Source organism: Coregonus lavaretus, assembly GCF_964263955.1.
Source record: "Coregonus lavaretus genome assembly, chromosome: 15".
Lineage (NCBI taxonomy): Eukaryota > Metazoa > Chordata > Actinopteri > Salmoniformes > Salmonidae > Coregonus > Coregonus lavaretus.
In genome coordinates this window covers 19,552,226-19,566,167 of record NC_140002.1, presented here as the reverse complement: position 1 = coordinate 19,566,167, position 13,942 = coordinate 19,552,226, and the positions used below count along the sequence as shown (strand labels likewise).

General features: G+C 42.2%; 1 protein-coding gene across 1 annotated transcript in view; it reads right to left on the bottom strand.

The window, feature by feature from the left end:
* The window catches only part of LOC311142224 (ubiquitin carboxyl-terminal hydrolase 28-like), a gene marked incomplete at both ends in the record, with an annotated part of 45,253 nt that overhangs the window by 14,110 nt on the left and 17,201 nt on the right, over window positions 1-13,942 (bottom strand). Inside the window, 4 exons of the mRNA XM_084177831.1 lie at window positions 3,650-3,745; window positions 4,074-4,379; window positions 12,818-12,984; window positions 13,308-13,610. Of these exons, the coding sequence (XP_084033957.1) occupies window positions 3,650-3,745; window positions 4,074-4,379; window positions 12,818-12,984; window positions 13,308-13,610 (872 nt within the window). The remainder of the gene's footprint in view (window positions 1-3,649; window positions 3,746-4,073; window positions 4,380-12,817; window positions 12,985-13,307; window positions 13,611-13,942) is intronic.

The following is a 13,942-nucleotide window of genomic DNA, read 5'->3' as shown; positions in this document are numbered from 1 at the left end:
AAAGTAAGGAACTTGTCTGTCTGCCCTGCATTAAAGAACATAATTGGTTAAAGAAAATTGTGATAAATAAAAAAGTATACCAGTTTCATTTAAGGACCAACGGATTGACAGCCGTCCCATGCAAAATAGTTGGGAAGAGATTTTTGACGTACCGGTTCCATGGCATAGTGTTTATGAACTGATGCGCAAAACGACGCCGGATTCAAAACGTATAATTTTTCAATAAAATGTTTTATACTAAATTCTTGCTACCAATAGAATGTTATTTATATGGGGGATACAATCTTCCCAGGTCTGCAGATTTTGCTGTGAAGAGACAGAATCATTAGATCATTTGTTTTTGTACTGTCCATTTGTAGCTTGTTTTTGGTCACAGGTCCAGGAAGGGCTGAAGGATTGCAATATTTACCTGGAGCTAACCCTGCAGATACAGTGGGGAAAAAAAGTATTTAGTCAGCCACCAATTGTGCAAGTTCTCCCACTTAAAAAGATGAGAGAGGCCTGTAATTTTCATCACAGGTACACGTCAACTATGACAGACAAAATGAGAAAAAAAATGCCAGAAAATCACAGTAGGATTTTTTATGAATTTATTTGCAAATTATGGTGGAAAATAAGTATTTGGTCAATAACAAACGTTTCTCAATACTTTGTTATATACCCTTTGTTGGCAATGACACAGGTCAAACGTTTTCTGTAAGTCTTCACAAGGTTTTCACACACTGTTGCTGGTATTTTGGCCCATTCCTCCATGCAGATCTCCTCTAGAGCAGTGATGTTTTGGGGCTGTCGCTGGGCAACACGGACTTTCAACTCCCTCCAAAGATTTTCTATGGGGTTGAGATCTGGAGACTGGCTAGGCCACTCCAGGACCTTGAAATGCTTCTTACGAAGCCACTCCTTCGTTGCCCGGGCGGCGTGTTTGGGATCATTGTCATGCTGAAAGACCCAGCCACATTTCATCTTCAATGCCCTTGCTGATGGAAGGAGATTTTCACTCAAAATCTCACGATACATGGCCCCATTCATTCTTTCCTTTACACGGATCAGTCGTCCTGGTCCCTTTGCAGAAAAACAGCCCCAAAGCATGATGTTTCCACCCCCATGCTTCACAGTAGGTATGGTGTTCTTTGGATGCAACTCAGCATTCTTTGTCCTCCAAACACGACGAGTTGAGTTTTTACCAAAAAGTTCTATTTTGGTTTCATCTGACCATATGACATTCTTCCAATCCTCTTCTGGATCATCCAAATGCACTCTAGCAAACTTCAGACGGGCCTGGACATGTACTGGCTTAAGCAGGGGGACACGTCTGGCACTGCAGGATTTGAGTCCCTGGCGGCGTAGTGTGTTACTGATGGTAGGCTTTGTTACTTTGGTCCCAGCTCTCAGCAGGTCATTCACTAGGTCCCCCTGTGTGGTTCTGGGATTTTTTCTCACCGTTCTTGTGATCATTTTGACCCCACGGGGTGAGATCTTGCGTGGAGCCCCAGATCGAGGGAGATTATCAGTGGTCTTGTATGTCTTCCATTTCCTAATAATTGCTCCCACAGTTGATTTCTTCAAACCAAGCTGCTTACCTATTGCAGATTCAGTCTTCCCAGCCTGGTGCAGGTCTACAAAAAATTTTTCTGGTGTCCTTTGACAGCTCTTTGGTCTTGGCCATAGTGGAGTTTGGAGTGTGACTGTTTGAGGTTGTGGACAGGTGTCTTTTATACTGATAACAAGTTCAAACAGGTGCCATTAATACAGGTAACGAGTGGAGGACAGAGGAGCCTCTTAAAGAAGAAGTTACAGGTCTGTGAGAGCCAGAAATCTTGCTTGTTTGTAGGTGACCAAATACTTATTTTCCACCATAAATTGCAAATAAATTCATAAAAAATCCTACAATGTGATTTTCTGATTTTTTTCTCCTCAATTTGTCTGTCATAGTTGACGTGTACCTATGATGAAAATTACAGGCCTCTCTCATCTTTTTAAGTGGGAGAACTTGCACAATTGGTGGCTGACTAAATACTTTTTTTCCCCCACTGTAGCACTACTGGGTGATCTGAAAAGTCATAGTCAATCGATCAATAATATAATAATACTTTTAGTAAAAATGTTTATTTTCAATATACAATCTGTAGAAACAATGAGAATAGAATGGTTCAGAACTTTTGTGAAACATCACAGTACAGTTGAAAATATATATGGCAAATAGAAATCCAATATGGATGGTGTGAGGTGTTGAATGGAGCTGAAGGACGGGACTAATAACAACTAACAACAACTAATAACAACAAGATAACTAATGTAAAGCATACTGTGTCCATAATAAGTATATAAGTTATAGGTTGAGAGCTTTTGTGAAAGAGCACAGTTAGAAAGATATGGCATATAGAAGCAAACCGGGTGGACATCATGAAAATGATCGGAGAGGTTGAGGGTAGAGGAAGTTCAGGAGTAAAAACAAACAAAATAGAATTATTGTAAAATTGACTGTGTCCATAAAATGTATATAGTATGTATAAGCTGGAAGTAGAGGCCTAAGCGTTGTTGTTCACTAGTTTACTCCAATTAGGGAAGGGGTGGTGGGGTTGGAAAGTAATAAAGGGAAATATATATTTTTAAAGGATATGTATGTATATGTATTTATATGTATGTATGTATATATATATATATATATTAAAAAAAATTTGTGAGAAAAAAACCCATATGGGGGATTGGAAGTGATACAGACAATTACATTGATGGAAGTTACAATCTATCTGCAATATTGGTGTCCTTTAGTAGTGGTTTCTTTGCAGAAATTCGACCATGAAGGCCTGATTCACACAGTCCTCTCTGAACAGTTGATGTTGAGATGTGTCTGTTACTTAAATTCTGTGAAGCTTTATTTGACCTGCAGTTTCTGAGGCTGGTAACTCTAATGAACTTATCCTCTGCAGCAAAGGTAACTCTGGGTCTTCCATTCCTGTCGCGCTCCTCATGAGAGCCAGTTTCATCATAGCACTTGATGGTTTTTGCGAGTGCATTTGAAGAAACTTTCAAAGTTCTTGAAATTTTCCAGATTGGCTGACCTTCATGTCTTAAAGTAATGATGGACTGTTGTTTCTCTTTGCTTATTTGAGCTGTTCCTGCCATAATATGGACTTGGTCTTTTACCAAATAGGGCTATTTTCTGTATACCCCCCCCCCCCTACCTTATCACAACACAACTGATTGGCTCAAACGCATTAAGAAGGAAATAAATTCCACAAATTAACTTTTAACAAGGCACACCTGTTAATTGAAATGCATTACAGGTGACTACCTCATGAAGCTGGTTGAGAGAATGCCAAGAGTGTGCAAAGCTGTCATCAAAGCAAAGAGTGGCTATTTGAAGAATCTCAAATATAAAACATATTTTGATTTATTTAACACTTTTTCTGGTACTACATGATTCCATATGTGTTATTTCATAGTTTTGATGTCTTCACTATTATTCTACAATATAAAAAATTGTGAAAATAAAGAAAAACCCTTGAATGAGTAGGTGTGTCCAAACGTTTGACTGGTAGTCTACATATGCCTCAACAAGAAGAGACAGACAAAATGTTTACATTGTAGAAGGACATAGACTAGCGAGATGACACTGAGCGAGTACTAAGGACACAGCCTACTTTACCTTGATGAGGCCAGCCTCAGGGCCATCCTTGTCGAATGCCTGTCTGGCTTTGGCTATGGCCATAATGATGCCCTGCATGGCTGGAGTCAGCATCATCTTAAACACAGCACCACAGAGAAGGACAAAGAACAGGTATTAGAGCAAGTCCACACACAAACAAACTCCTATAGCAGCAATGCACCTTTCAGCGAGCCATGTATGCTGTATCCATTCATTGGATATATGCAAGCAATAATATTATAATTTGAAGCAACAGCCAAAGAGTGGCATTGCCCAAAATTTATCTAAACAATTTTCTAACCAAAAACAATAGAAGTCAATGTAACATGGAATAGCATGCTCCAAATGTATTATTACTATTCATTTGTATTTAGATATTTATTTATTTAAGTTAAATAAAGTTAGTTAAGTAGCGGCTCTCTACCTCTTCATTGTAGCCGTCAGTGTCAGCCCGGACCAGGATCCTGCCCACGTTGGGGATTTCCACCTCCGACACCACGTTCTCTGGTTGCTGCTGCCTGCGTCTGGTCGCCGCCGGGGCGTCCTGACCATCCTCGCCGCCTGCCTGGGTGTCAGGCGCTGCTGCAGCTTCCGCCACTGCCTCTCTGAACCCAGTCTCGCTGTCGGTCTCAGTGGTGACATCTGTGGAGGGGTCAGGAGTCACAGATGCAGTCTGGGCCTGGCCACTCATCTCTGCTGCAGGGCACGAAGACTGAAGTGGGAGGAGCTGCTTGGGATATGAAGTTGACATTAAAATTGTACATTTTAGTCATTTAGTCATCTTATCCAGAGCAACTTACAGTTAGTGCATTCATCTTAAGATAGCTAGGTGGGATAACCACATATCATAGGCATAGTAAGGACATTTTTAGTCAATAAAGTAGTTATCAGCAAAGTCAAAGCTAGAAGTGCATTCGGAAAGTATTCAGACCCCTTGACCTTTCCACATTTTGTTACGTTACAGCATTTTTCTAAAAATGATTAAATAGTTTTTTCCCCCCTCATAAATCTACACACAATACCCCATAATGACAAAGCAAAAACAGGTTGAGACATTTTTGCAAATGTATAAAATATTACAAATGTAAACATCACATTTACATAAGTATTCAGACCCTTTACTCAGTACTTGGTTGAAGGACCTTTGGCGCTGATTACAGCCTTGAGTCTTCTTGGGTATGACGCTACAAGCACACCTGGATTAAGGGAGTTTCTTCCATTCTTCTCTGCAGATCCTCTCAAGCTCTGTCAGGTAGGATGGGGAGCGTCGCTGTACAGCTATTTTCAGGTCTCTCCAGAGATGTTAGATAAGGTTCAAGTCCGGGCTCTGGCTGGGCCACTCAAGGACATTCAGAGACTTGTCCCAAAGCCACTTCTGCGTTGTCTTGGCTGTGTGCTTAGGGTCATTGTCCTATTGGAAGGTGAACCTTCGCCCCAGTCTGAGCTCCTGAGCGCTATCAAGGATCTCTCTGTACTTTGCTCCGTTCATCTTTCCCTCAATCCTGACTAGTCTCCCAGTCCCTGCCGCTGAAAGACATCCCCACAGCATGATGCTGCCACCACCATGCTTCACTGTAGGGATGGTGCCAGGTTTCCTCCAGATGTGACGCTTGGCATTCAGGCCAAAGAGTTCAATCTTGGTTTCAACAGACCAGAGAATCTTGTTTCTCATGGTCTGTGAGTCCTTTAGGTGCCTTTTGGCAAACTCCAAGCGGGCTGTCATATGACTTTTACTGAGGAGTGGCTTCCGTCTGGCCACTCTACCATAAAGGCCTGATTGGTGGAGTGCTGCAGAGATGGTTGTCCTCCTGGAAAGTTCTCCCATCTCCACAGAGGAACTCTGGAGCTCTGTCAGAGTGACCATCGGGTTCTTGGTCACCTCCCTGATCAAGGCCCTTCTACCCCGATTGCTCAGTTTGGCCGGGCGGCCAGCTCTAGGAAGGGTCTTGGTGGTTCCAAACTTCTTCCAGTTCAGAATGATGGAGGACACTGTGTTCTTGGGGACCTTCAATGCTGCAGACATTTTTTGGTACCCTTCCCCAGATCTGTGCCTCAAAACAATCCTGTCTCGTGACTTGGTTTTTGCTCTGACATTCACTGTCAACTGTGGGACCTTATATAGACAGGAGTGTGCCTTTCCAAATCATGTCCAATCAATTGAATTTACCACAGGTGGACTCCAATCAAGTTGTAGAAACATCTCAAGGATGATCAATGGAAACAGAATGCACCTGAGCTCAATTTCAAGTCTCATAGTAAAGGGTCTGAATACTTAAGTAAATAAGATATTTATGTTTTTTATTTTTAGTATATTTGCAAAAATGTCTAAAAACCTGTTTTCGCATTGTCATTATGGGGTATTGTGTGTAGATTGATGAGGAAAAACATTTATTTAATCAATTTTAGAATAAACCTGTAACGTAACAAAATGTGGAAAAGGGGAAGGGGTCTGAATACTTTGCAAATGCACTGTAGGTATGTATGTATTTATGTGTGTGTGTATATTCAGTACCAGTCAAAAGTTTGGACACACCTACTCATTGAAGGTTTTTCTTTATTTTTACTAGTTTCTACATTGTAGAATAATAGTGAAGACATCAAAACTATTAAATAACACACATGGAATCATGTAGTAACCACAAAAGTGTTAAACAAATATATTTTATATTTGAGATTCTTCAAATAGCCACCCTTTGCCTTGATGACAGCTTTGCACACTCTTGGCATTCTCTCAACCAGCTTCACCTGGAATTTTTTCCCAACAGTCTTGAAGGAGTTCACACATATGCTGAACACTTGTTGGCTGCTTTTCCTTCACTCTGCTGTCCGACTCTTCCCAAACCATCTCAATTGGGTTGAGGTCGGGGGATTGTGGAGGCCAGGTCATCTGATGCAGCACTCCATCACTCTCCTTCTTGGTAAAATAGCCCTTACACAGCCTGGAGGTGTGTTGGGTCATTGTCCTGTTGAAAAACAAATGAAAGTCCCACTAAGCCCAAACCAGATGGGATGGCGTATCGCTGCAGAATGTTGTAGTAGCTATTCTGGTTAAGTGTGCCTTGAATTCTAAATATATCACAGACAGTGTCACCTGCAAAGCACCCCCACACCATAACACCTCCTCATCCATGCTTTACGGTGGGAACTACGCAAGCAGAGATCATCTGTGAACCCACACCACGTCTCACAAACACACGGCGGTTGGAACCAAAGACAAATTTCCACCGGTCTAATGTCCATTGCTGGTGTTTCTTGGCCCAAGCAGGTCTCTTCTTCTTATCGGTGTCCTTTAGTAGTGGTTTCTTTGCAGCAATTCGACCATGAAGGCCTGATTCACACAGTTTCCTGTGAACAGTTGATGTTGAGAGGTGTCCGTGACTTCCATTCCTGTGGCGGTCATAGCGCTTCATGGTTATTGTGACTGCACTTGAAGAAACGTTTAAAGTTCTTGAAATTTTCCAGATTGACTGACCTTCATGTCTTAAAGTAATGATGGACTGTCGTTTCTCTTTGCTTATTTGAGCTGTTCTTGCCATAATATGGACTTGGTCTTTTACCAAATACCCCCCCACCTACCTTGTCACAACAGAACTGATTGGCTCAAACGCATTAAGAAGGAAAGAAATTCCACAAATTAACTTTTAAGGAGGCACACCTGTTAATTGAAATGCATTCCAGGTGACTACCTCATGAAGGTGGTTGAGAGAATGCCAAGAGCGTGCAAAGCTGTCATCAAGGCAAAGGGTGGCTACTTTGAAGAATCTAAAATATCAAATATATTTTGATTTGTTTAACACTTTTTCGTCTTAAGTTAATTTGTGGAATTTCTTTCCTTCTTAATGTGTTTGAGCCAATCAGTTGTGTTGTGCAAATGTAAAGGGGTGGTATACAAATGGGTCTCCCGAGTGGCGCAGTGGTCTAAGGCACTGCATCGCAGTGCTAGCTGTGCCACTAGAGATCCTGGTTCGAATCCAGGCTCTGTCGTAGCCGGCCGCGACCAGGAGACCCATGGGGCGGCGCACAATTGGCCCAGCGTCATCCAGGGTAGGGGAGGGAATGGCTGGCAGGGATGTAGCTCAGTTGGTAGAGCATGGCGTTTGCAACGCCAGGGTTGTGGGTTCGATTCCCACGGGGGGCCAGTATGAAAAAATAAAAATAATGTATGCACTCACTAACTGTAAGTCGCTCTGGATAAGAGCGTCTGCTAAATGACGTAAATGTAAATGTAAATGCAGAAGATAGCCCTATTTGGTAAAAGAAAAAGTCCATATTATGGCAAGAACAGCTCAAATAAGCAAAGAGAAATGACAGTTCATCATTACTTTAAGACATGAAGGTCAGTCAATCCGGAACATTTCAAGAACTTTGAACATTTCTTCAAGTGCAGTCACAAAAACCATGAAGCGCTATGATGAAACTGGCTCTCATGAGGAACGCCACAGGAAAGGAAGACCCAGAGTTACCTCTGCTGCAGATGATAAGTTCATTAGAATAACTGCACCTCAGAAATTTCAGCCCAAATAAATGCTTCACAGAGTTCAAGTAACAGAGACATCTCAACATCAACTGTTCAGAGGAGACTGTGTGAATCAGGCCGTCATGGTCAAATTGCTGCAAAGAAAACACTACTAAAGGACACCAATAAGAAGAAGAGACTTGCTTGGGCCAAGAAACATTAGCAATGGACATTAAACCGGTGGAAATCTGTCCTTTGGTCTGATGAGTCCACATTTGAGATTTTTGGTTCCAACCGCCGTGTCTTTGTGAGACGCAAAGTAGGTGAACGGATGATCTACGCATGTGTAGTTCCCAACGTGAAGCATAGAGGAGGAGGTGTGATGGTATGGGGATGCTTTGCTGGTGACACTGTCCGTGATTTATTTAGAATTCAAGGCACACTTAACCAGCATGGCTACCACAGCAGTCTGCAGCGATACGCCATCCCATCTGGTTTGCGCTTATTGGGACATTTGTTTTTCAACAGGACAATGACCCAAAACACACCTCCAGGCTGTGTAAGGGCTATTTGACCAAGGAGAGTGATGGAGTGCTGCATTAGATGACCTGGCCTCCACAATCACCCAACCTCAACCCAATTGAGATGGTTTGGGATGAGTTGGACTTCAGAGTGAAGGAAAAGCAGCCAACAAGTGCTCAGCATATGTGGAAAGTCCTTCAAGACTGTTGGAAAAGCATTCCTCATGAAGCTGGTTGAGAGAATGCCAAGAGTGTGCAAAGCTGTCATCAAGGCAAAGGGTGGCTACTTTGAAGAATCTAAAATCTAAAATATATTTTCATTTGTTTAACACCATATGTGTTATTTCATAGTTTTGATGTCTTCACTATTATTCTACAATGTAGAAACTAGTAAAAATAAAGAAAAACCCTTGAATGAGTAGGTGTGTCCAAACCTCTGACTGGTACTGTATATATATATATATATATATATATATATATATATATATATATATATATATATACAGTGGGGGAAAAAAGTATTTAGTCAGCCACCAATTGTGCAAGTTCTCCCACTTAAAAAGATGAGAGAGGAATGTAATTTTCATCATAGGTACACGTCAACTATGACAGACAAATTGAGCATTTTTTTTCCAGAAAATCACATTGTAGGATTTTTAATGAATTTATTTGCAAATTATGGTGGAAAATAAGTATTTGGTCACCTACAAGCAAGCAAGATTTCTGGCTCTCACAGACCTGTAACTTCTTCTTTAAGAGGCTCCTCTGTCCTCCACTCGTTACCTGTATTAATGGCACCTGTTTGAACTTGTTATCAGTATAAAAGACACCTGTCCACAACCTCAAACAGTCACACTCCAAACTCCACTATAGCCAAGACCAAAGAGCTGTCAAAGGACACCAGAAACAAAATTGTAGACCTGCACCAGGCTGGGAAGACTGAATCTGCAATAGGTAAGCAGCATGGTTTGAAGAAATCAACTGTGGGAGCAATTATTAGGAAATGGAAGACATACAAGACCACTGATAATCTCCCTCGATCTGGGGCTCCACGCAAGATCTCACCCCGTGGGGTCAAAATGATCACAAGAACGGTGAGAAAAAATCCCAGAACCACACGGGGGGACCTAGTGAATGACCTGCAGAGAGCTGGGACCAAAGTAACAAAGCCTACCATCAGTAACACACTACGCCGCCAGGGACTCAAATCCTGCAGTGCCAGACGTGTCCACCTGCTTAAGCCAGTACATGTCCAGGCCCGTCTGATGTTTGCTAGAGTGCATTTGGATGATCCAGAAGAGGATTGGGAGAATGTCATATGGTCAGATGAAACCAAAATAGAACTTTTTGGTAAAAACTCAACTCGTCGTGTTTGGAGGACAAAGAATGCTGAGTTGCATCCAAAGAACACCATACCTACTGTGAAGCATGGGGGTGGAAACATCATGCTTTGGGGCTGTTTTTCTGCAAAGGGACAAGGACGACTGAACCGTGTAAAGTCCGTGTTGCCCAGCGACAGCCCCAAAACATCACTGCTCTAGAGGGGATCTGCATGGAGGAATGGGCCAAAATACCAGCAACAGTGTGTGAAAACCTTGTGAAGACTTACAGAAAACGTTTGACCTGTGTCATTGCCAACAAAGGGTATATAACAAAGTATTGAGAAACTTTTGTTATTGACCAAATACTTATTTTCCACCATAATTTGCAAATAAATTCATTAAAAATCCTACAATGTGATTTTCTGGATTTTTTTTCTCTCATTTTGTCTGTCATAGTTGACGTGTACCTATGATGAAAATTACAGGCCTCTCTCATCTTTTTAAGTGGGAGAACTTGCACAATTGGTGGCTGACTAAATACCTTTTTACCCCACTGTACATACATACACTTTTTAATATATATTTTTTGCTAGATAAAGTCTTAGGCATATAGTTGCCTAACCTGCATACTTGTCTGGTAATAAAAAAAGTCTGTAACCCCCCCAAAAATGTCTAATGCTTAAACAATGAAAACTTTAATTACAGCATATACAGTGCATTAGGAAAGTATTCAGACCCCTTTACCTTTTCCACATTTTGTTACGTTACAGCCTTATTCTAAAATTGATTAAATAAAAAAATGTCCTCATCAATCTACACACAATACCCCATAATGATGAAGCGAGACCCTTTGCTATGAGACTCGAAATTGAGCTCAGGTGCATCCTGTTTCCATTGGTCATCCTTGAGATGTTTCTACAACTTCATTGGAGTCCACCTGTGGTAAATTCAATTGATTGGACATTATTTTGAAAGGCACACACCTGTCTATATAAGTTCCCACAGTTGACAGTGCATGTCAGAGCAAAAACCAAGCCATGAGGTCAAAGGAATTGTCCGTAGAGCTGCGAGACAGGATTGTGTCGAGGCACAGACCTGGTGAAGTGTACCAAAAAAATGTGGAAGCATTGAAGGTCCCCAAGAACACATCGGCCTCCATCATTCTGAACTGGAAGAAGTTTGGAACCACCAAGACTCTTCCTAGAGCTGGCCGCCCGGCCAAACTGAGCAATCGGGGGAGAAGGGCTTTGGACAGGGAGGTGACCAAGAATCCGATGGTCACACTGACAGAGCTCCAGAGTTCCTCTGTGGAGATGGGAGAACCTTCCAGAAGGACAACCATCTCTGAAGCACTCCACCAAATCAGGCCTTTATGGTAGAGTGGCCAGACAGAAGCCAGTAATTTTTTATACATTTGCACAATTTTAACAAAACCTGTTTTTGCTCAGTCATTATGGGGTATTGTGTGTAGATTGATGACGGAAAAAAACAATTTAATCCATTTTAGAATAAGGCTGTAACGTAACAAAAATGGAAAAAGTGAAGGGGTCTGAATACTTTCCGAATGCACTGTATAATTGAAATAAAATAGAATGATTTTTCTGACTGGATCCTCTTTCGATTGATAAACTGAGTCATAAAATGTACATTTACTGTGCATGAACTTAGTTTGATCTTTAAAATAACGGAAGGTCCATAAACAAAAACAAAAACAATTGGGATTCATTCAGGACTATATGCACTGACCACTAGAGGTCACATGTACACCATTTATGATTAAAGTTTGCAGTTTGCCCAGGTAGGTAGTCTGTCCAGCAAGCAATGGAATATGTGACACAAGCCCCGATTACAGTTATATTAAGCATAAGGCGTGTCAAATCTAGACCTAACATTCAGATACTACTGATACTACTATCAGTCTGACAACAAAGAGCAACTGATATATCGCAATGGATCCTTGTCAACAGGTAATATGCCTACGTTTCATAAACATTCACAAAATTATGTCGTCACTCAATGTTGACAAAAGCCACGTCATCAGCATTCACAGAAGCATTCTCAAAACATTTCACAGTCCTGAAAACGAGCATCAGTCCGAGCAAGCAACCAACCCACGGCTTGTCGCTGGAATACGCCAGAACTCTCAAACTAACCAACCGTAAAGTACAGTAAGGGATATAAAAAGCTAAAGGTTCTATTTAAAGCCATGCCTGTCACTGGCCACAGCTCCTGCACCTCCTGACAGAGTCTCCTCAACATCCCCCAGTGATAAACCAGCTGAGGACTATGTGGAATGCTGTTGGGATGGCCAGGGGAGGGTGTCCAGTGACTGGCTGCTAGGGCCTTATCACCTCCAGGGAGGGGGGTGTGGTATGTGGGGAAAGGGGATTTCGCTAAATAGTTGGAAAAATACTATTGTATACTAACAAGACTGTCTTTGTCCAAACACAACTAGTACGAAATGACATATTGAAACAAAAATGAAGCTCACACGTACAATCTCACAAAAGACTTGGTTAAAACTGAGACGAGATTGCAGGTTGCAGGTTGGCCTAGCGGTAAACACAGCTGCCTTTGGACTACACATAGCCACTGTCTAAAAGAAAGATATATAAAATAGAAAAGGGAGTTATTCTCTGAGTTATTTGTTGTTGTTTATCTCACACTGAACCCATGTATCACCCCAATGTCATGACTCATCCTAATGTCACACCCAAAACATCCAGTAGCAGCAGCTATCACTATGCAACAGGGAAGTAAGAGATATAGCCCTAGGTATATATGTGTATGTGGCCTAGATAGAGTATATGATCTTTATTCAATGGGTGCTCATATGACAACCCCAGATCCCTCTTTTCACCCTGCCCACCTGTCTGTGTTGCTGCCCCTCCTCGTCCTCACTGGTATGTTGGCAAGGCTCTGGCGAGACAGTGCCAGAGACAGAGACAGCCTGGTGGTTGCTCTCCTCTGGGCTGCTGCCAGTGCTCTCCGGTGACACAGGGACCGGGGACTGGGGCTGGCTTGTTGGAACTGGCTCTGAAACAGGACAAGGACCATGAGTGGAACAGGAAACTATAGTCAGAACTCAGATCTTAAAGACTGTATACAGTCTCCTGCAGTCCTGCTGGTTTAAATTTTTCACTAGTGCTTAATTGAAATTTTGAATTAAATAAACTTTATCAATTTTATGGAGAGAGCGAAACTGATTCATCACCATCGGCAGACAGACAGACAGACAGAGACAATAGTGCTTGGCCAAATGTGGTGACTAAAAGACAAGGATGAAAACCAGCATACACCGCCACCCTCAAAGACCAGAATTGTGTAACTCTGACATATAAATGTATGTCCAGACCAACCTCCAGATTCCATAGCTGGTTTAACAACCGATTCTGCCTCATGTTCCTGTTCCCCAGTGGGTTCCTGGGCAGGCCCAGGTTGGGGGACTGGTTCTGCTGGGTCGTCTTTACTGGGAGCACGAGTGGAGGTGACGGCTGCTGTGGGGGTTGATGGTTCCTCCTGTGGCTGCTGGCAGAACTGGTCTTCCCACTCCTTGAGCTCCTGCTGGAACCAGCGGTTGTCCTCGCGCACGTAGCGCCTGAGGATGGGTGGCAGGGAATCCATGGCCTGCATGACCTGGCCTGTCTCGTCATCTGTGTCCTCTGTGGACATAATATATCATAAATATAACAATCACAACGAGCTAACTGATAACAGTCAATAGTAACCTAAACTACTAAGCAGCATACACTGAAAAACTATGTAGATAAACCGGTCAGGTCTACAAAACCTAACACCTGGTCAGGCCATGTATTGGATATTCATAAATGTATTTATGTATAGATCAAGTGAAGCAGTTACAGTGTGGACAGATATAGCAGGTATACACTACATGACCAAAAGTATGTGGACACCTGCTTGTCGAACATCTCATTCCAAAATCATGGACATTAATAATGGAGTTAGTCCCCTCTTTGCTGCTATAACAGCCTCC